Below are 21,812 nucleotides of genomic sequence, written 5' to 3' on the forward strand. Positions count from 1 at the left end.
TTCCCCCTGCACCATGTCCTGCTAGCATTTCCTAATGAAAGAGCAGCAACCCAAATACAGGGACATTTAGTTAGCTTTTACAAAATCATATAACTACAATAGAAAGTGGTATAAATCTTCAGTCCCAAAGTGCCTTGCTTGATCTGCAAGGAAAAACAGGAGGATGACTGCAGCTGGAAAGCAGAACAGGGACAGCTTCTATGATAATATATGGCAACCAACCACAGTATTGAGCTCTATAAAGCTTTCAAATTGTCCCTGTAGTTTCTACAAGGTAAAGTGCATTTGGCAGAAGAAGGTCAGGTTAGATACATTTCTGTGGAAAAAAATAAGATCAACTATCCAAAATGATAAGCAAAGTAATTTTGCATCGTTTACATTTTTAGCTTTTAATATCCTGGACAATATGTCAGTTGCTCACAAACAAAGGAATTTGCTTGGTGCTCTTGAAACTGGGAGTCGAAAATTACAAGTTGCTCTTCCACCACACTACCTTACCAAGGAAATAAAAGATATTTATGACTCAGACTTAACATACCACCTGGCAGAGATGAACATCCCATTTGAAAAAGACCTTAATCTTCTGAATGACCACTTCTCTCTGAAATAGAACATGCTTTATGAAACATTCATCTTCAGAAAACTTAGACACCTCTGCAGACAGTGAGTGCGGTGTGGTCCAGTGCTTATGCATAAGGACTCAGGAGACCCTGGAGATAGGGATGACTTTTAGAAAACCACTTCACCTTGTGTTCCTGGTTTCACTGCACATGGGGGGCACTTTTTCCCATTATCAGGGCTGTTGATGTTTCAGATCATAGCAGCCCATTAAAAACTTCGAAAAGTAGGCCTTGTTAAGGCTATCTCAGGTAAAAGAAGACAAAAGGAGTTTCAGGAATGTGACTGTAACAAGTATAATGGTGAAGAAGGTTTGCAGGACTATAGCAGTGACAGCAGGAAGGGATCTGCTACCATAATGAAAGGTCAGTTACAGTCGGTGGAAAAGCTTTCATTGACTTCAGTTGACATGGGGATTATGCCCTAGAAAAGCAAAGCCAGATGGACTAAAATTCTGACCCCAGTCAAGTAAATAGGAAAAATTCCATTGGGTTCAGGGAGGTCAAGATTTCTACTTAGACTATGACTGTTGTTTTATTAATCCACAAGGTATAACTAACATAAATCTCTAAGTCAACATAGTCCTGTACTTAGTCCAACACAGTAATATGAGATGGTGATCTCAAAAACTATTGAAGCATCAGGTTTTTTTCAAACATGAATAAGTTTAGATATCTTGTTTCATATAAACTTTCAATGATCATGTTTTTTCAAAAGTCTCCTAGCCAAGTTACAATTCCACCTCATTTAATCTGCTTCCCATTTGATAATGCTTCATGGTTTCAGAAGTTTGGGAAATGTCTCATTTGTTAATCTTCACTGTTTGTCAAACAAATTACTGGTAGAATACTGACAGATACCACTTATCCTAAATCAGGTCATTCTCACAGAGGCTGTAGTTGAAATGTTCTCTTGTCTGTACACTATCCAGCATCATGGCTCAGCTGTTGGTTCAGCTGACACACAGCAACTGGCTGAACTCTAACAACTTGTCTTTGAATGCAAACCCTCAAAAATTGCAGCTCAGGCTCAGATACAGTCCTTGATCCTAGCTCTTAATATGTTGGGGTTAAAGAGTTGAAGTTGAATGTTTTACCTTTCATAGCTATGAATCTAGAGCTAACACTCTAGAAAGACCCCTCATGCCCCCAGTTCTACTTTGCTTCTTTTAAGAATCAAGAAGGAGATCGGATCCTCTCTTTTTACTTAGCTCTGGATAGAAACATTTCAGAGCTGAACTTCATTTCCAGTATAGGAAAGTTTATAGACTTTCACCAAGCCATGAGTCCCTGCATCGGTAGAACTGCCCTTGTTCCAATGACAAGAAAATATCCCTGGTCTTACAGCTAGGAGGATACGTTTTATGTAAATCAATATCAGAAATCAAGCAGATAAATAAAATTACTGTTGCATCATGTCTTAGCCCTGTCTGTAGAGCTCAGCAAGGGCAATTGACATCCACTGCCCCCTGGAGTATGATGCTGGGCATATGTGCTTCCCTTTGGTTGACATCATACAGAGGTCAATAATGTCCCTTTTTGTTTTAAAAAGTATCTTTCTTGCTAAGAATGATTTGGTGTCTTATGCTATAGAAGTATACATTTAACTGGAAAAAATTAATGATCTTCACTGAACATCAAGTACTTGATGTTACTGTTCAATGAAGATTATTAGGGATGCAGCAAGGAAGGATAAAAGCAGGACCTCTAAAGGCAACCATGAATATACTTTTGGACAGATATAGGACAAGGCACTTGTAAGAACACTGTCATGAGTATGTATTGATATGTAATACGTGCTTTTTCATTATGAAGTCCTAATTGAGATCTAAATTCAGAAACCTGACACAGAAAAAGATACTTGTCCTCAGCTATTGCTTAGAAAATATCATCCTGTTTCCTCAGAATTGATTTACAGCTATAAGAAATACAGTCCTAAGTAACAGTGAGCCTAGGAAGTTCTTTTCCCATAAAGCAAAGGTCTCTGATGAGTATGGTTGGTAACACTCCCTCTAATCTACTTTATCTGATTTCCAGTGGTTAGAATAATCCAGTCTTTCTGAAAAGAAACTATTCCTCATTCACCTTTTTCATGGCTTCCCTATTTTTCAAGGGATATTACCCCCTCAGTCTGCTTTTAAATCAGTTATGATTTCATTTGTGTGTGTTCAGTAGAGAAATTCTATTGCTGTACAAAATATTGCTTAGTAGTTTAGCCTACCAGCTGTAGTTCAACTAACCCTTTTAGTTATGCACATCAGTTTTAATTTTTTATTCTCTTAATACCTCAAACACATGAAAAACAAATAGAATGAGTTGATAATTTCTAACACTAAAATACACTTCACATATTTTGCTCTCATGCTGTGGAATAACTCTGCAATGTCAAGTAGCACACAATTAGTAAAACTGTGGGGGGAAAAAAAAGAAGTGTTTTGATCCTGAGGAATTTTTATCCTAATCAGATCGAAATTTCAGTGCTCTTGTAGTCCTTAATATCTTCAATCACCAAAAAAATCAAACTGATTCCAGTGTCAGGTTTTGCTTTCTTAGACTGAAATAAAATGCTAAAATATACAAATGAGTCTCATGTTTGTACAAGTTTATTATCATCACTAAAAAGCAAGATTGATTCTAAATTAGACTGATAGAATGTCTGCTATTTAGCTAATCCTTAAACCAAGCCTGCCTGACATCCTGATGACAGCCTGGTGTATGTTGTTTGCAAAGTATTGCAGAATTGTTGGTCTCACCACCTGCACAGTCTTCCTCCCCATCCGTACTATGGGCCAGCAAAGATTTCTGCTTTGGAGACCAGCATCTTTATTTCCCTTTGACTGGAGAGTGGTGGTAGAGGAGGGAGCAGGAGATAAGAATAGAATAACTAAAATAAACAGAAGCCTATAAAGAAAAAAAATATTTATCGCAGAGGAAAAAGGAGCCTGGAATTTTCTTTAGCCCATGCCTAGCATTCATTTTTCAGTCCTAATGAATCTGAAGAGACATGCACCTAACCAGGAATGTTCATGTTCTGTGTCTTTTAGCCATGCTTGGGAATCCTGCAGATGTTTTTGCTCCTGTAGATGCTTTTTTGAGTTATGAGACATGCTGGTCTGTCTAGCTTTATTTCTTTGCTCTCTGACCAAAGGTGGGTTCTTTAGAAGAAAGTGAAAACACTCTGCAATATGCAACTATATACACCCTGCACCCTTCTTTTCTTCATAATACACTATTAATTCATGGTTGCTTCATTCTTTGAAAGATGAGAATTATACCACTGCTTAATTTCTGTTTGTGGAGGACAGTTTTTAGTGCTGTAGTCTTTTGTATTCTAATTATCTGTATAAGTATTCAGATATCATTTTAAATCCCAATATATTTGCAATCTTCATGATATTTTGTGACTAAGTTTTTCATGTGCAAATTTTGTGCTATTGGACAGATGTTTTTTTCTGTGTGAACTATGTAAGAGAGTTTACCAGAAGCATCAGATCTTTTGGATAGTAAACAAACCAGAAAACACTACAAAGCTAAACCTTTAAGCTATTTAAACCATTAGCTGCTGACCCTAATTGCAGAGTTTTGCCTTCTGTAGCTTAGCACGATACAGTGATTTTGCAAGATGAATCAGATATAGTTTGCATCAGTAGCCCTTTAGCTTAATTCTTGATGCTATTTCATCTTCAAAAGAAATCTAATGCAATACTGATTAGTTCTTATTTCAGTTTGTAAGCTCTCCACTGTAAGTTGTCCACAGCTGAAATCAGTTGAAATTTACACCTAAACTCTGATCCTGTTTTCATATTAAAAATGCATTTATACCAGCTATGTAAGCACAGCTACTGCATCAAGGGGCTATAGAGTGAAGACTGAACTCTTATTTTTGCTGGGAACCTCTGGTTTCCCAGTTTCTCTGTTTCTTCCTTAATAATTTTCTTTTTTTTTTTTTTTCACAGTCTCTTTTTGCTCAAAATTTCTAACCTCAGAGATGAATTTATACTTTGAAATCATTTCTGTGATAGATTGCAGAAGCCCATGATAAATTGCAAAGCCTTGGGAATAAAAGGTTTTACTGTGCACCTCCAGCAGCTTCACCTACACTGTGTCTACTAAAGTATTTCTGTGGTGATTTCTGCTATGTAATTTATCACAGAATCACAGAATGCCAGGTTGGAAGGGACCTCAAGGATCACCTGGTCCAGCCTTTCTAGGTAGGAACACAGTTTAGGTGAGATGGCCCAGCATCCTGTCAAGCTGACTCTTAAAGTGTCCAGTGTCACTGAATCCAACACTTCCCTGGGGAGATTATTCCCCAGGGAATGCAGAAGTGTGCCATTTTAAAAATTAAGGGGGAAAGTATTTAATTATTCTTCCCTTCAGAAATACCTTGGAGATCTGATCCAAGATTACTGACACTAAAGCATTCATCACATTTAAGTCAGAAACAGTGTAGATTCATCAAAAATCCAAAAACGGATTAAGGCTTTTGTTTGTAGTTTCCTAGGCTGTGAAATGCTGCATCCTGAAATGTCACTGTGTGAAGGTAAGAAAAAACTGTTGCAGATCGTTCCAGAGTTTTAGAAACACATTAGTGCTGTTGGGTTTTTCCCTCTTTTTATTTTTCAAAGGTCCAGACAGTTGACCTTGTGTCTCTGAGGCAGACAATTTTCAAAGCCAGAAAGATATGAAAATAGTATCAGTAAAATATGTAGCATATATCAGACATGTGACAATGTGGCAATAGGTCTTATTAGCACTCTTTTGAAGGAACTTGCATAAATCACTTGTGGCTTTGCTATCCATGAGTGATGTGGTCAGTGGTGGATCAGTGTTGGGTTTGATGTCTGATAACTTATAAAGCGAGTGGGTTGGTGTCCAGGACTTCGGTTCAGTGAGCTTTTGGGAATACCCTGCCAAACATCTGAAGCCTTTGTACTCAGTGCCCACAGGTTGCTGAGTAGTGATTCTGAAATCATAAGACGATCACTTATTCAGAGGTCCTTTTATTTTTATTTTAGAAGAGGTCTCTTTTGGTTAGTGTTAAGCTATCTTTTTAAATGCTTATGGAGAAAAGTGGAAACATTCTTTTCCTCTTCCTGTTCCCTTTTCATTTTCCCTTCCCTTTCTCTTCCTCTCCTTTTTACAAGTTACCTGGTATAAAGGGACAATATGCTTTAAAAATGTTTAATGTAGTTTACTATGTATGCATTATATAAGTCAGTGATGAATCTTTGTGGTGGTTAGAAAGGTGTTTGAACATTCCATCATGCACACAACACAGCAGAGCTGTGGATCCCTTTCCTCTAGAGATTAGGCTGAGAAACTACTCATTCTACTCAGTCCAAGTGCCCAAAAAGGGACTCTTATCCCAGAAATTAAATCATGTTCAAAGGGATCCTATCCCTTGAAACAAACCATCTTTAACCTATAAAATTCAAAAAGAAATTTAATATTGCTGCCAGTCTGCTTCTGTGGAACTTCTGTTTTCCTATTTGTAGAAGATATAGTTGTTTATAGTCTGCTGATACATTTGGCATGGAAAGGGTTATGTTCTCACGTCATTAGTCATACATAGGTTGTCATGTGATGGACATTAATATTAGTGAAGAGATGGAGGATGGATTTAAGTTTCTTGAGCAAGCAGGGCCAAATTTCTTCTCTGATGTTGCATTTTAGTAGCTGAGGGCAAAATTTGGATCTGGGATTTCATTTTCCCCTCCAGTTTGAACTGAGAGAGTTCATTAATGATAATGGAAGTTCTGTCTGAAGTTGGTGTTCAAAGCAGGCTTGGATTTCTAAATGACCTTTTCAATATTAGCAGAAGGAAATCACTTTATGGCAGGATTGAAGTTATAGAAGTCATGGGGAGACAGGCAAATCAGAGGGGGAAAGGAAAGTTAAGAGAGAAGAAAACATAGAGAATCTTAGGTAGACAGATCTAGTGTTCACTTTTCAATCCAGCTTATAATTAATTTATTCAGTTACACTATTTTTATCTATAGAAACAGCAGAAAAAGGTAGGGTTCCATGGAACAGTGCATCTAGTGATACATTGAATTATATATCATAATTCTGTCATTAAGTTTGATCAATACCTACATAATGTTGTAAAGTAAACATCCTACCTATTATTATATATTCTTTTTAATAGCTATTGTTAAATATAATTATGAAAATGGAATTTTAAATAATGGGCCACTGGCAAATGGTATATTATAACCACCGTGAAAGAGAGAGAGGAAGAAAAATATTTCTGTTGTTCAAGCAAGAGAGGATGCTTTGTGCTTAATGCTGGGAAATGCTTATTTTTTTTCTGCTTTCACTGGATTTTAATAAATTTGTACTGCTGCTGTGAGCTGAAATCATGTAAACTGGTAACATAGGGTTGATTTTAAACAACCCATCTTCCTAGTCCTTATCTGTGATAATTTGGAATCAAATGAAAACAGCATTTGTAGCAGAGGTTAGGAATTTTCAGGGGGCTGGAGTGCCATTGTCCTGGATAGGATACATTGCAAAGTCCGAGAATGTTTTTCCAAAATACTTTCACTATTTAGAGTTGCTTTTTCTCCCTTCCTGGACATGTAACATGTAAGATTTCTCTCGATGCATTTGGCAAGTGATGATGTCTTGAGCTACAAACTATAATCCTATTATGAGCCCACACTGTTTAACAGTTTGACTCAGACCACTTTTGACATTTGTTTTTCTGCAAAGGGAGTCACTAAAAATTTTGCTTAGTTTTTAAAGATTCTTAGGTTTTCCAGTTTTTCTAAATGGTTGATTCAGGCTTCTGGGTTTTTGGTTGTTTTTTTCCCCGTAAAGTTGTCAATTCTTATTTTTGCCCAGTTTGTCAGATATTGAGGTATGTAACATTCCTACACTGGAAAATTAAACAGTTTTCCATATCACAGAAGTAAGCAATGAATTACTTGTCATACTTAACATTTTTGGAGTCACCATATGTGCCTGGAAGAATTATCTCAGGTGAATGATCAAGTTAGGTGGGATTTTGGGTACCAGTGAGTTTTCTTCCATTAATCCAACCTGCTCCTTCCTGCTTGACTTTGGAAAAGATGGATTTATATTTAGAAGCCAGCAATTATTACTATCTACTAGTCATATCATGATAGCTGCCAAGTTTCAGTGAGTGTTATTGACACAATATTCTGCTTTCTACCCAAACCTAAAAAAGATGATCTCTATGCAGGACTCAGGGCTTTCTCCTGTCATATGATGTGAGTAAATTGCAGCATTCTAAAGCCTCATAGAACCAATATTTTTCTAAATAGTTATAATTCTTCTACTTTTCTTAAGATAGCTCTGTTGAGATACTTTAAGTCTGCAATGAGGGCAGGCAATGCTACATGACTGAGGAACTTTTGTGATGGGAATCTGCTGTGGAGGCCACACTTTTGGCCTGGTGGGTAGAGAACACATTTCCATACTGTCCTGGCTCATCTCCCCTCCTACCCATCCCATTCCATGTAGTAACTTGGAAATCAGAGTGTTTATGGAGAATTACATAGATGGCACGTGTTTATTCACAGAATGTCTGCATCCCATCATCTAGCTCTTAATTCTTTTGAAGTAACAAACATCATTTAACATTGCAAAATACTGCTCAGTACTTTTTTTTCATTGCTAGAATCCAGTTTGTGGATACCTACTATTTAAAATATCTAACTCACTAATTGCAAAATCTATAGAAAAGTCCTTACAACATCAAAGGCTTGCTTGATCCTCGGAGCTGTTATAAATGTAAAACTGTCTCTGTTACAAGCAAATAAGGCACTTAATGTACTCTTTCTGGCTGTGATGCTATTTTTCCTGTGGGTTTTGAAAATGACCTTCCTGTAAGCATCAAGGACTGTAACTTTTCAGATAAAGAAACTTGTTCTTGTTTTAAGTCTATGCGAGGTTCATTCCCCTATAGCCCACAGTTTTCAAAAGCAGAAGAAAAAGTAATCCAGAATTAAAAAAAAATATAACCCCCTCTGTTTCCAGAACGAAGTTACCCTGTCAGCTTGCCTTGGGCCTTAGGTGGAGAAGTGGAGATTAAAGAGTCAGTATTCCTTTTCATGTTTCGTCTGCCAGTTTTGTGAATGTAGAAAGAGTACTTGTGGCTGCAGCTAAGTATCTGACTAAGGTATTAAGTATGGCATTTTCATCCTTTTGCAGTAAATTAAAAATATTCTTATATGTTTTTCACAAGGGGAATTCAGTATCAATACCATCCAGTCACTGATAAAGGTATTTCAAGGAGAAGGGTGAATAGCACAGCAGATGTAACCTCAATATTTTCACCAATTATAAAGAACCTCTTTGTGAAGCTGTGTGAATATGTAAGATGATCTCATCATTTCCTATTTACTCAATACTTACCTGAATACGCAATATAGTGTAGCTTTTAAATGCATATGCACATGAGTAAAATGTCCTTTTGTAAGAGACTTCACTAAAAGAGTTCTTTTGATACACAATTTCTTCATCTCCTCTTCAAACTGAATTAAGCTACTTCCTTCTTTTAAAACACAACTCACTATTTAGAAGCTTTGGCTTTGATTTCTCAGAACAGCCTTACAGGAAGAAACTATGTTCTTTTTCTTTTTGTAACCATATTTCTGAAGACAAACTTGTACTGATTTATTTTTATTTTCTAACAGAAATAGGTTCCTGCAAAGAACACTGACTGTTTCTTCTTCTCTCCCCTCCTGCACTTCACTGCTACAAGAATACTGCTGTGCACAAAGCTACCAAGGAAAACTGAAATCCCTCTGTTGGGAACTGTGTACACAGCAATATATTCTTACTCTGAGAAATAAGTGAGATTTTTTTTTTAGTTCTTAGCATGGCATACTGTACATTTCTTGCATGCTAACCTCTGAATTCAAATTGAGTGGCTAGGGAACATTTCAACAAATTTTAGTCAAGTTTAGCATCCACCATTTTAGGGTATATATCTGTGCAGGTAATTTAAATGTCATCAGTTTTAAAGCATTAATCTTTAGTTATTCCCTTTGATTAAAGGTTTTATATACATATGTGTATATACACAATTATATCTGTTCCTCCTATGTAAGATTTGTTTCATTCTCCTGTTCACAGACTCATTGTAAAGATTATTCCTGGTGGCTATTAAGCTGAGCTCTGTTTCCACACAATATGGCTCAGTAACAAGGCCTTTCTTCCTCTTGCTTTTAAACATGTAACTCCCATTAACATTTTAGAGACTTATGCATTGATTAGCAGAAGAAACAAGCCTGGGAGAGAAGTCACCTTCCCTGCTATCCTTAGAAACAGACTGTTACACTCAGTCCTGCATAATCCTCTGTAACTTCAGTCACACGAGCCACCCACCCATGTGATCACAAGTCTCACCTGTACCCTATTCTATGCCAGACTGGATACTCCATATGTAATACAAGCAGAAAATTAAAATTATGGATTTTGCAATGTACAGAATTACAGAGATGAACCCTGATTCTCAGTAAGCAATTTGCCCTAATACAGTCTGAGTAAGGTCAGGATGTGGTCCACATGGCATTACTTTTTCAGAAGTTTTTTTTTTTTCTTCATTATTTCTCTTGCATCGCATTAAGATATTTCCTCCCAAGCTATAGCATGAGCTTTCAGAATTGGCTTGGGGGTGCCTAATTCACTCTCAAAGGATGTAAGAACCATATTTAGCAGCATGGCACAGCTGACCTGCCAGAGAATTTCTTTACAGAGAGAATTTTTATATTGAATTGTGGGACTTCCTTCAGAGAGAGTGTGGTCCACAAATCTCTCATATGAAATGTGCTTTAGAAAGATGCAGGAAGACAAATCCTGTGTATGTGGTAATATATTGGAGATGGCCAAACAGAGAATGGGAATTTGCAGGCAGATGAACTTCATGGAAATCTCATTTTCAAGACAGCATTTCAAATATTTTTTGGCTGTATAGTGATTTGGGACCCTGAACTCTGACTGTAGATGGTTTGTATGCAGCTTCGATCCACTGATTTCTTTCTTGAAACAGCAAGCACCTTTTCCTTCAGAAACAACTTAAAAGTTTTAATTTGCCTCTTTTTTCCATATTTCTGAGATGAATGCTCTCTCTGTTCAGATCATGACATAGACATTTCCAGCAGTGCACCAACCAATATAGAAGGTATTGAAGGAGAAAGGAATTGTCTAGGATGAAATGGGCTGAAGGAGCTGTCACTATGCAGAATTGCTCTGTGGTCAAGTCACTGGCAAGTGACTCACCTGGTACCTTGGCATTCAAATGTGCATGTGGGCAGTTGTGAGGATTCATCCTTTGGTATTTGTATAGGATGATAAATGTTTCAGAAGAAAACTTCTATACAGAAGAAAACAGTATAATTTATGGATATAAATCCAGATAGATTTTCCTAGCTGCTGCATGTACCTGTGGGTGTTCAGGCTTCCAGAAAGGAGCCAATATCCCTCCAGACTTCCAGGCATCTCAGTTTTACTCTCAGCTGTAAGCAGAGTGTTTTGAATGTCCTGTTTTACTGGAATGGAAAAATCTGCTGTAATCAAAACTTACAGCAGTACTTTCCTTCCCTTATTCTTCATAACTGATAAAGTTGGGCTAATTTATGTGCGATTGTTTTCTAAAGAGGCACACAGCATTGGTTTGACAGAAATGCTGGGTAGTCAGTTGTTCATATTTTATCCTAACTCTGCTCCATAATGAGGTTTTGAAACCAGTGAATTATCATAGCAAAATATTTAGAGCTGGGAATACAAAAGGAAAAATTTAGGGAACCTGATGGATCTCTGCTAGAAACAAACCTTGTTAACTGAAAAACAAGACCCAGATCACAAATAATTGTTCATATTACAGCTGAACGTAACTTGCTCTTTACACTCAATTTACACTGCACTTTTTTACATACATTTTTTTAATTTAGTCATTGAAAAATTGGGCTGGGGATTAGGGGGTAGCTCCAAGGTAAGAAAATGTCTGTGTCTGTATGGCTGCCTTTGTAAATATCCTTTTCTGTAGATATCTGTTGTACATGGATTTAGATATAGGTACATTAATATGTATAATTAGGAGTATAGACATTTGGTTAACTTGAAAGCTCCAAAGTGTCATTTGTCACATTTATGGTAGGAACTTTAACTGCCTTAAATACTTATTCTTTTCCAAAGTGACTTTTTTCTTTTCCCTCAAAAAAAAAGAAAAAAAAAAACGTACTTCATGAAACTATTGTATATGAAGCACTTATTAGCCGTAATTAAATGGACAATATGAATTTACTACGTCTTTAGGACTCTGGCTTGTTCTGGTTTAGAGCAAGATGATTAATGCAAATACATATTACTTGAGATAACCATTTAGCAGCTAATTTAGCCAAATTTATTACAGCAGTTAGAGGTTTTTCATTTTAGCAGACGGAGACAAGGACATGACAAAAGCAGAAGGTGTCTATGAAGACACACTGCCCTCTAGTGCACAAAGCTTTATGGAATTAATGAGAAGTGCAGAGAGTAAGTGCTTCACTAACAATAGCACCCAGTTTTTGAATAGTTTATTTTTTTTTTAAACCGTACTTCTCCCTTCTGCTGAAACATTTGCATTTCAGCCCCTTCGCCTTACACCAAAGCATCAGATACAAGCCAAATCCACTCCAACTTGGCAATATTTTGGCTTTAAACATCTGTAATTTTAAGCCTTCTTGCTGTGAGCATTTAATAACACCGTTTCACATTACTGATTGCTTTTACTAGTTTCTCTGTTTCCTAGCATATTTCAAACACTGGAGAGAGCTGTCACTCTTTGGCTCTAACCAAGCCATTCTGTGCCTCCCTTAGGCCTCTTTCTCGGTTTGTTGGTGAATTTACTTTGCTCTGGTAGAAAGTAAATTCTCCCAAGACTTTTCCCCCACTGACCAGTGGAGATTTGGTTCATCTGAGAACTGTAAATTCTGTTTGACAAGATCAAAGAAACAGATGTGTAAGTTCAGCGGTTGATATCGCCTGCAATAAGGAGAAATGATCAAAGCAGCAGGGGTAGAGGATCTTCCCAAACCTTTCAAATATCCAGAATCTCAAAGAGGTCTACCTAGGAGCTATGAATAAATCACATATAAATTTGCCTCTTTTTTTTCCTTTTCTTTTTTTACAGTTTGACATTGAGTGCATCGAAAGTATCCATACAGCAATAAGTATTCTGTGAACCAAACAGATTTGTAGTTCTTTTTACCTTCCTTCTTTCACTACAGTTTCCAGATTAAAATTATACTTTTAAAACTTTTAAAATTTACAGCTAGTTATGCTGAACTTCAGTTTTTCATCTCTCTGGCATGCTGCATTACACCTAAAAGAAGCCAAGTATCTTCTGCTCAGAATTGTGGCATGTTGTACACTGAAGATCATTTTACTACAGTTCTAACATGCAATGTATCTTGCTTCTGTTTTGTTTGTATTTTTTTGCTAGTGCTGAATAAGGGTCAGTGTGTAACAAAGTATTACCGCTGGATGCAGAAGAACGGGGGTTATATCTGGATACAGTCCAGTGCAACCATAGCTGTCAACGCCAAGAACGCAAGTGAGAAGAACATCATCTGGGTGAATTACCTTCTTAGGTAGGTCTTCCTCTCACTTCTCTCACTCGAGCTGCTGGCTGTGTTGCTTGTTTCTGTTGGTGAGAGTTTTATGGAAAAAACAGTTGCCTACTGGAGGAAGTTAAGGAGAAGAAATTTTCATATGGTCCACATCAAAACTCGTGCCATTTGATTGTATTTATTGAGACATCTGTCATGTCTCAGTAAACTAGAATATTCTTGAATTATTATTCTGCCTGAGTCTTCAGATAAACCCTCTACCATTTTATAGCATACATCCACTGCCCTGAAATCTACTTAATCAGTTAAGTCCAAAGGTTAAAATGATTCATACCAACTTTTTGTAGTTGTATTATAAAGTTTGGTGTGAAATGCTGGCCAGCAGGTTTTTTGGTTATTGAAAATGCATGGAAGCAAACTTACAGAATGCTATGAAAAGGTCTTTCTGAAAGGTGTTTGTCTGTTCACTCCTGAGAGAAAAATTTTCTCAAGAGAAATGCCTTGAACTAACATGTTGTTCCTTTAACCATCAGACCATACTAACACTGGAAAACGCAAAATAGAGTTTAAAAATGCAAGTAGCTATTGAAACTATTTTAAACTGTTAGTACTATTTTAAAAAGAAATAGTAGTAATATCTTGAATGAAAGACTCTTCTCTGAGAAATTCTGTTTTACCAAAGCCCAAGTATTTTTACAGAACTGGTTTCTGAGCTCAGGGGAAGACCAGCAGTCACTGAGAGACACTGAATTATAAGCCTGACCTTTCTCATCTGAAAATACCTTTCAACGTGTTCTGTTTTTTGAAAATGCTCAATAAGATTGGGGACTTTCTGTTTCATTCCAGAGCAGAACAAACAAACAAATAAAATTTGAAACCTTGAGATTGTTCTTTTAAGTTGCTTGTCATGGTTTGTTATATTTCCTTTGATGCCATGAGAGTTCAAAGAGATGTCTAGGGGTTAGATCGTGACTTACTATGCCAAGACCAGCAAGCCCTGAAGAGGCTGTGCCTGCCTAAGCTTGCATGATGAAATACTTTTGATTCCCCTTTTGGGGAAGAGAAGGAAGCAACTCCTGGCACGAGAGCATTGAGGGATACTGTAGGAAACCTTCCATAGCAGTGGAGCATTCATTGGGGCTTGCATGTTTCTGTCCTGTTATGACTGAGTACAGGCATTTCTGAATATATCCTTATTCTGCTACATTTTTCTCTTTTTGCAAGAGTGAGGCAGAATGCTGAGTTTCAAGAGGTCAGATTAAGCCTGCCAGTTCCTAACTGAACGTACAATTTCACTACTCCTGTTCTGAGAGGACTTAAAAATGCCTGGGAATGGGTTCATATTCTGCCTGGGAAACTGATCCATAAAAATTAGGAAGTTGTCTCTATCCCTTTTGCTACTTTACATACATAGGAGAACCTAGTGCACAAACATCCCACAAGGTATACCTAACACAAAACAAAATAAAAAGAGAAAAGCTGTGAAAGCAGTGTGGTCTTTCTCAAGTCTCCTCCCAGAACCTGATTTTTTGCTGCATTGCCTTCACCAGTCTCTTAGAGAAAGATTTGGTTTTTGTATTTTTTATTTAGTTTTCTCCTAGTACTGGGATTCACAAAAGATCCTAATGTCCAAATAATATTTTAATGACAGATCAAGGCATAATTAGGTCTACTCTTAGCAGGAGTACTGGTCTGTATACATTTCCATGCATTAGAAAGTATGATTCAGCTGTCTGTAAAAGGATAGACTAATTATAGTGACAGGAAGGATTAGTGCTGTTCTTGTTCTAGCAACTTGTTATTCACAGTATGAAAGCCCTCAAACATCTTTTGCTTGGAGGGGGCAAATTTGGGGACTATCCTAGGATACAACAGCATAAAGTCACTTTGTCAGGACAAAGCCATAAAGATGATAATCGTAAGAATGGCATTTCAAAGTGAACCATGTGAACTCTGAATTTTCACAGTACACTCTAATAGGCTGGATATGGGCACACTGTCATTGTGAGAGTGTCACTCACCCCCAGTGCTGCCTCTTGGTGTTCTACGCAGGACTGGGGATTTTCTGCTCTGTAACTGAGTCGGAATTTGAACTGCACAGAAGTGCTCACCTATTCAAAAATGATTGAAGAGTTTGTTTATTTTCACCATTCCTATGCCACTCATGTCTAGTTGTGTCTGTTCCCCTGCCTTTGCCAGATTTGGGAAAGGAACATATTTTAAAGGATACAAACTAAGAAAAAGGGTAGAGTTGGGGTTTTGGTGGGGTTTTTTTTCAGTTTCTCTGGTAGTGTAGCTTTTTTACATTGCAGTCATGTTCATTGCTAACAAGTCACAGGTGAGCACCAACTGAGCAGATGAAGATATGATTATAATGGGTGTGTTGACAGTTCTTTATCCCTAACATATGCATCTTAACATGCACATGTGCATCTGTCATATATTTAGAGTGGTTGCTTTTGGTTTCTTGTTGATAGGGATGCATGTGTGCAGTGTTTAAAAATACATTACCTTTTTTCTCTGTTTTTTTGCCAAATTATTTCAAGCAGTATTCACTCTCTATCCTTAACTCTGCATCTTTTTACTAACTTTATAAATCGTCCGCTTGAGTAAAGCATGGGAAACAGGAATACTGAGAAAAAAACAGGTATTGAAAGGGCTCTGGCAAGGGTGGTACAGCACACTGTTACAGAGGTAACTGATAGATGTTGCTGGTGGGAGAGAAACAGACTGGAAAAGCTAAAACACCCTCTTTGCCCTTCCAGTCACAGTAATGGGACCAAATTCAAGATATTTTGTTGTTAGATGATTACAGTGTAGCATTACTGTTAGATATCACACAAGCCATGGTGTCCCACTTCAGTGAGAATGCTTTGATAGCTCTAAAACTTCACTGGAAGCAAACGAGTTTTAGTAGCTGGTCAATATAAGTATTTGACAGCCATATTAAAGTAAACCTTCATAAAAGCCCTGCTGTGAAGCTCTGAAGAGACAAAAATGTATGTTTCTGTGTTTGCTCTGCTATTCTTCCTATTTATGTTCTCTGTTCCTGAACTTTGATATGAAAAGAGAGAAAAAACTATGAAACTGCAAATCATCCTGTGTTTATATTTGCTGTCTCCTCTTAAGTAACCCTGAGTACAAGGACACTCCAATGGATATTGCACAACTTCCTCATCTGCCAGAGAAAACCTCAGAATCCTCAGAGACCTCTGACTCTGAATCAGACTCAAAGGACAACTCAGGTAACACACATGGTGTGCCTGCACACCCACAAAAGGTTCATATCATGAGAGTCACATGGTTGGCTTTCCAGCTGCTTTTATTTCTCAAGGTTTGTTCCATTATAACAACAACAAAACCAAAAATTCCTTTTAAATTAAATTGGAAAACCCCAGCAACATTTTTTTCATGATCTCAGCAATTCCACAGTATCTCCATTACCTCATCGTTTCTCTCCAATCTGTGCTTGCATCCTTGCCTGCATTCCAGTGATCTAAATACTTGACTTCCCAGCTAAGCTTCAGCAAGCTTTTTGCTTTGTGGAGAAGACCTGAGATTGTAACAGTTGAATATAGTTGTAGTTTTTATTATTTCCAGAGTAAGCATATGTCCTGAAGATTAATCTCTACTGTCAATCATTATGAAAGTAAAAATACATTTTTTTAGAAGTCTCACTAGGGGGCAGTGAAGATTGCAAAATTTGAGGGTTTTCTTGGGTAAAAAAAAAATCTGTTTTTTTAGAAAGCGTGGGTTCAAGAACTGGTTTCTAAGCTCTTTAGGCTTGGGACTTCATATTTCTTAAAAAAGCTAAATTTACTTGTCAAACTCAATTGTGTAAACTAGTCCTACAGATGGTCCAGTGTACAGATGGGTCATATATTCCCCCTAATTTTTTAAAAGTGTTTACCTACACAGGTACAGATCAGCTGGCTTTGGAAGGAGAATGGTTTCTCATGGCCCAAGAACTAAGGGTGTTACTCTGCTCTAGTACATAATATAAAGATATGTCTGATTTTAATCTTCTGTCTGCAATAACAACCATAGAAAAATCTGGAGAAAATGGATCACATTGACATAAATCAAGCAAAAGCAAGAAGAGGACCAGACCTTAATTTTAAAAGATATGACTGTTCTCTTTCATCTTTTGCCTTTATTTGTTCTCCCTTAACAGCTTGGTTTGATGATTAAGTCAACATTAGGCACACACTCAGGGCCACCATCACTGGGAATCTCTTCACCCAGTTCCAGTTTCCTTTATGCTGTCTTATTCCAAAATAGCTGAATAACACAGAGAACTGTTTGTATTTCCCATGTGCACTGCAAATTTCTCCAGGTGAGAAGTGCCTCTGCATACATGGCTCCCAATGCTGATGCAGAGCTCTGATAAAATCCCAGGCAAATTTTGTGCAGCTTTAGTCTTCCCCACCTTCCCTCATTCTTCACAAGGCAGAAACCATCAATGGCCTTAAAGAAAACATCTTAAAAAAAAAAAAAAAAAAAAAAAAAAAAAAAAAAAGAAAGAAAACTGTGCAAGAAATTCAGCTCTAGGTGGAACAAAAAGCTGGATGACATTTTGTGGCTGTTACTTTTCTTCTGTGGGTTTTTATTCCAAATGGGAAGGTCTCTCTGCTGCTGGTGACTGAAGCAAATGTCCTGTTCAGTGTCTTGTGAAGTGCATTTACCTGAATCTTTGGACAGCCTCCCTGTCACACTCACCTTCCCCAGCACTTCTGGGAAGCTGGTGTTGACATGGTTCCAGGAGTAGCGAGTCTTTAGAGGAAAACTGGCCCTTCCCCTCCCCCTCTAAAACAAGTAAATTGAAAAGGGTATTACTTGGCTCTGACGAGTGAGAAAACATCTTTTATTTCCCAACAAAAGATTTCTGGATGGTCTGTAAAAGAGGTGGTCTCCTGAAGCCTTCCATGACCCTTTCAAACATAGTATGATAATGGAGCATATTCATTCTCAAAGCTACTTTGGCTCTCTGAGTCCAGTGTGCTAGAGTGTTTATCTCATCTGTATTAGAATTAGGTAAAAATCTAAACCGCAACTAAATGAATTCAGGCAAGAAGAGTGACAGCTTGACAGTGCTATAGCTGGGCTATTTTCCATGGCCCTTAGATGATTTGGATCAATCAAGAATTTAATTCACTGCCTACATTTTTTTCTGGTTTTTTTTTTTATTTGTTGCCCTTCAGGGGAATATGAGAAGACAGTCTTGCAACACAACAAAATTGTTTCAACTGGTTTATTCATTCAGATTTATACATGTATGACCTGCTTCTCCTCTCACACAGGAGGAACTCAACAATAATTCCACTGAAGTCAGAAACGCTGTCACTTCGAAAGTGGCAGTGGTGAAAGGAAAATGAGAGGACTAGAATCTTCATTAGTAAATAGTGCTACACCTGGATCCCTGCCACTGTAAGACAACACAGATGTGAAAGAACAATCACCAGAACATAATGGTCATAAAGGGATTGTTCACTGTCTTCTCTTTGGATGACGCAGCTACAATGCCATTGTCCTCACGGCTGTCAAAATTATTCTTGTTCAGGAAGCAGAATAGCAAATCAAGGTGCAGGTCATGTAGCATAGGCTTTTAGTTCATTAACAGTCCTGAGACAGAGATTCATGGTGATCAAAACTCTCCCAAGACAATGTTACAAAAAATCATGGCTCTGCTGAAGAGACTTCCTTTTTGCAAAAAAAGTTCACAGCAGCCAAATCTCATTGGTAGGTGCAAATTTGGACTTCATTAATAATACTATGATCCAGTTGCTAATGGTTTGTTTCACTTTTCTTTTGTTCCAGAGGACAATGAGAACTCAAAGTCAGATGAGAAAGGAAACCAGTCAGAAAACAGTGAAGACCCTGAATCCGATCGGAAAAAGTCAGGAAATCAGTCAGATAACGAAATGAACTGTAATGATGATGGGAACAGCTCCAGCAACCAGGACAGCAGGGACAGTGATGACAGCTTTGAAAACTCTGACTTCGAGAATCAAAAGGCCCCTGAGGACAGTTTTGGCACTCTTGGCTCTATGCAGATCAAGGTGGAGCGCTACGTTGAGAGTGAGTCAGATTTGCGGTTGCAGAACTGTGAATCACTGACCTCAGACAGTGCCAAGGATTCAGATAGTGCAGGCGAAGCAAATGCCCAGTCTTCCAGCAAACATCAAAAGAGGAAGAAGAGGAGAAAAAAGCAAAAGGGAGGCAGCATGACCCGGAGAAGGCTGTCAAGCACCTCAAGTCCAAACGGACTTGACACAGCTTTGGTGGACCAGCCCCAGCTGCTCTCGTCACCAAACAGTGCCTCAGTGCTCAAAATTAAAACAGAAATCTCAGAACCTATCAATTTTGATAATGATAGCAGTATTTGGAATTACCCACCCAACAGGGAAATCTCAAGGAATGAATCGCCCTACAGTATGACCAAGCCCCCCAGCTCTGAGCACTTCCCTTCGCCCCAAGCCAGCAGTAGTTTACACGTCTCCATTCCAGACTCTGTTCTCACCCCACCAGGGACTGAAAATACTGCCAGCCGTAAAACTCAGTTCAGCACCTCATCCAGCTCGGCCTTGGCTCCTGTGTCCTCTGACCCTTTGTCACCCCCACTTTCAGCATCTCCACGGGACAAACATCCCGGAGGTCCCACAACTTCCAACTCTTTGTTGTACACTGGGGACCTGGAAGCCCTTCAGAGGTTACAAGCGGGCAACGTGGTGCTTCCTTTGGTTCACAGGGTAACGGGAACCCTTGCTGCAACCAGCACTGCTGCTCAGAGGGTCTACACCACTGGCACTATTCGGTATGCTCCAGCTGAAGTTACTTTAGCCATGCAGAGCAACCTCCTCCCCAACACCCACGCTGTTAACTTCGTGGATGTTAACAGCCCCAGCTTTGGGCTGGATCCTAAAACACCGATGGAAATGCTCTACCACCACGTTCACCGACTGAATATGTCGGGACCCTTTGGAAGTGCTGTGAGCGGGGCCAGTCTGACCCAAATGCCTGCAGGGAACGTGTTCACAACCGCCGAAGGACTTTTTTCCACTCTTCCATTTCCTGTGTACAGCAACGGCATTCACACTACACAGACTCTGGAACGGAAAGAGGATTGAAATATGACCACATACTGTGTTCAGTGTTATACTCTGAGGCATAGACTGTGTTTTAATTTAGACCTTTAATTCTAGCACTTTGAATTTGAGCAGGTCAGCTTATTCTCTCAATATGATGGTCCCCATTTCATTCTCTTTCTCTTTAACTTGGCTTATTCTTTCATGTAAAGATATTTTTTTATTTTTGCCTTCAGAGAGTCGAAGTACCGGTTGCCTGCCATTTTGTCTTCTTCTAAGATGTGTGTTTTTTCCTTTGCATCTTTATTAAGATGCCTTTAATATGTGTATGCCTCTGCCATAGAATACTCAGTGTTGTGGTAAAGAGATTTTAAAGTGACAACCATTGGTTTTACTTCAAAATGATCTTGATATGATCAAGATTAAAAGAGACAAGCATAAACAGTGTGCCCTGTTTGACTAAGTCAAATGAAAAGGGGTTTTTGTTCCTAATTCCTTTAAAAATAGGGGATAGTATTTTAGAATTTTATGCAGAGTTTAATTCTCTTTTTATGGTTAAAATTTTCTTACTTGCACATAAATAATTTGGGTTCTTAAAACGTTAATTTCTGGCCTGTGACTAGAATGTTAAAAAGTTGGACTAAATGTTAATTACTGAAACTTTAACTTAATTTCTAAAACCATGGTGCTATCATTTATTAATCTGTAATGTCTTCATACAATATGCAGCTTGTGGGCTGGGTTTTTTGGAAAGAATGTGTTCCGTACTGGTTTATAGTCGGGTGCTGCAGTCTCCTTGGTTAGTTAAGACAAAAGCCCTCATTAACATTTGCTGCAGGACTTAAATTTTTTTACCTCCAAACTAACAAGCATAGCCTCACATCAAAATTAAATGGGTCAGGAAGCCTTTCTCAAAAAGTGCTTAAAAACAAAAAACTCAATTTAATTGACGCGAGGAGCAGTTTCTTAGGTGCATATTGTTTTGCTTTATTTTTTTCTCAGTGTAACTGAGGCTAATTCTACAATGTCAAGTAACACTTCGGAGTAAAGGAAAAGAAAACCAACAAAAAACCAGAAGAACTATTTAACATGTTTTGTTTTTCATTTAATATTATAGAGGGAAGGTTGTAAATTTCTTTTTGTTCTTTGATTTGGGTATTTTTTGTTGTCGTTTTCTTATTTCTAGTGTTGAAACCAATATGTTTTAAAACTAAAGAATGGGTTAATAAGCTTGAAATAGATAACTACAACTGAAAACTGCACATTAAGGAAAAGAAAAGAAATCTCCTATTTTGTCTTTGTTGCCAGAAATCACAGTGTAGTGTCAAACACTCCAAATGACTGTCAAATATAAATTCTTCTTCCACTCCATCTTTGGCAGCTGTTTGTTAAGGCATCTAATAACAGATGTGAGAACTGTAATGTGTACAATGTGTAAGTGTCCTTGGCTGTCAGTCCCATTGCAGTTTCAATGTGTGTTACTATATGCAGTATATACTAAGCTAATGTAGTTGTTTTGTCCTTTG

The 21,812-nt window shown here is 37.9% G+C and overlaps 1 protein-coding gene across 7 annotated transcripts in view; it reads left to right on the plus strand.

Moving 5' to 3' along the window:
* Window positions 1–21,335, plus strand: part of NPAS3 (neuronal PAS domain protein 3) — a 582,470-nt gene extending 561,135 nt beyond the window's left edge. For 4 of the 7 annotated variants that reach the window (XM_030452108.1, XM_030452110.1, XM_030452112.1 and 1 more), the window contains 3 exons: window positions 13,075–13,222; window positions 16,331–16,458; window positions 19,019–20,346. In XM_030452108.1, coding sequence (XP_030307968.1) covers window positions 13,075–13,222; window positions 16,331–16,458; window positions 19,019–20,328 — 1,586 coding nt within the window. In that variant the 3' untranslated portion in view covers window positions 20,329–20,346. Of the gene's footprint in view, window positions 1–13,074; window positions 13,223–16,330; window positions 16,459–19,018 lie in introns of all 7 variants that reach the window. The other 3 variants (XM_030452107.1, XM_030452109.1, XM_030452111.1) reach the window with 1 other exon arrangement.
* The last annotated feature ends 477 nt before the right edge of the window (window positions 21,336–21,812 follow it).

The sequence above is a fragment of the Calypte anna genome, chromosome 5A (assembly GCF_003957555.1).
Source record: "Calypte anna isolate BGI_N300 chromosome 5A, bCalAnn1_v1.p, whole genome shotgun sequence".
Taxonomy (NCBI): Eukaryota; Metazoa; Chordata; class Aves; order Apodiformes; family Trochilidae; genus Calypte; species Calypte anna.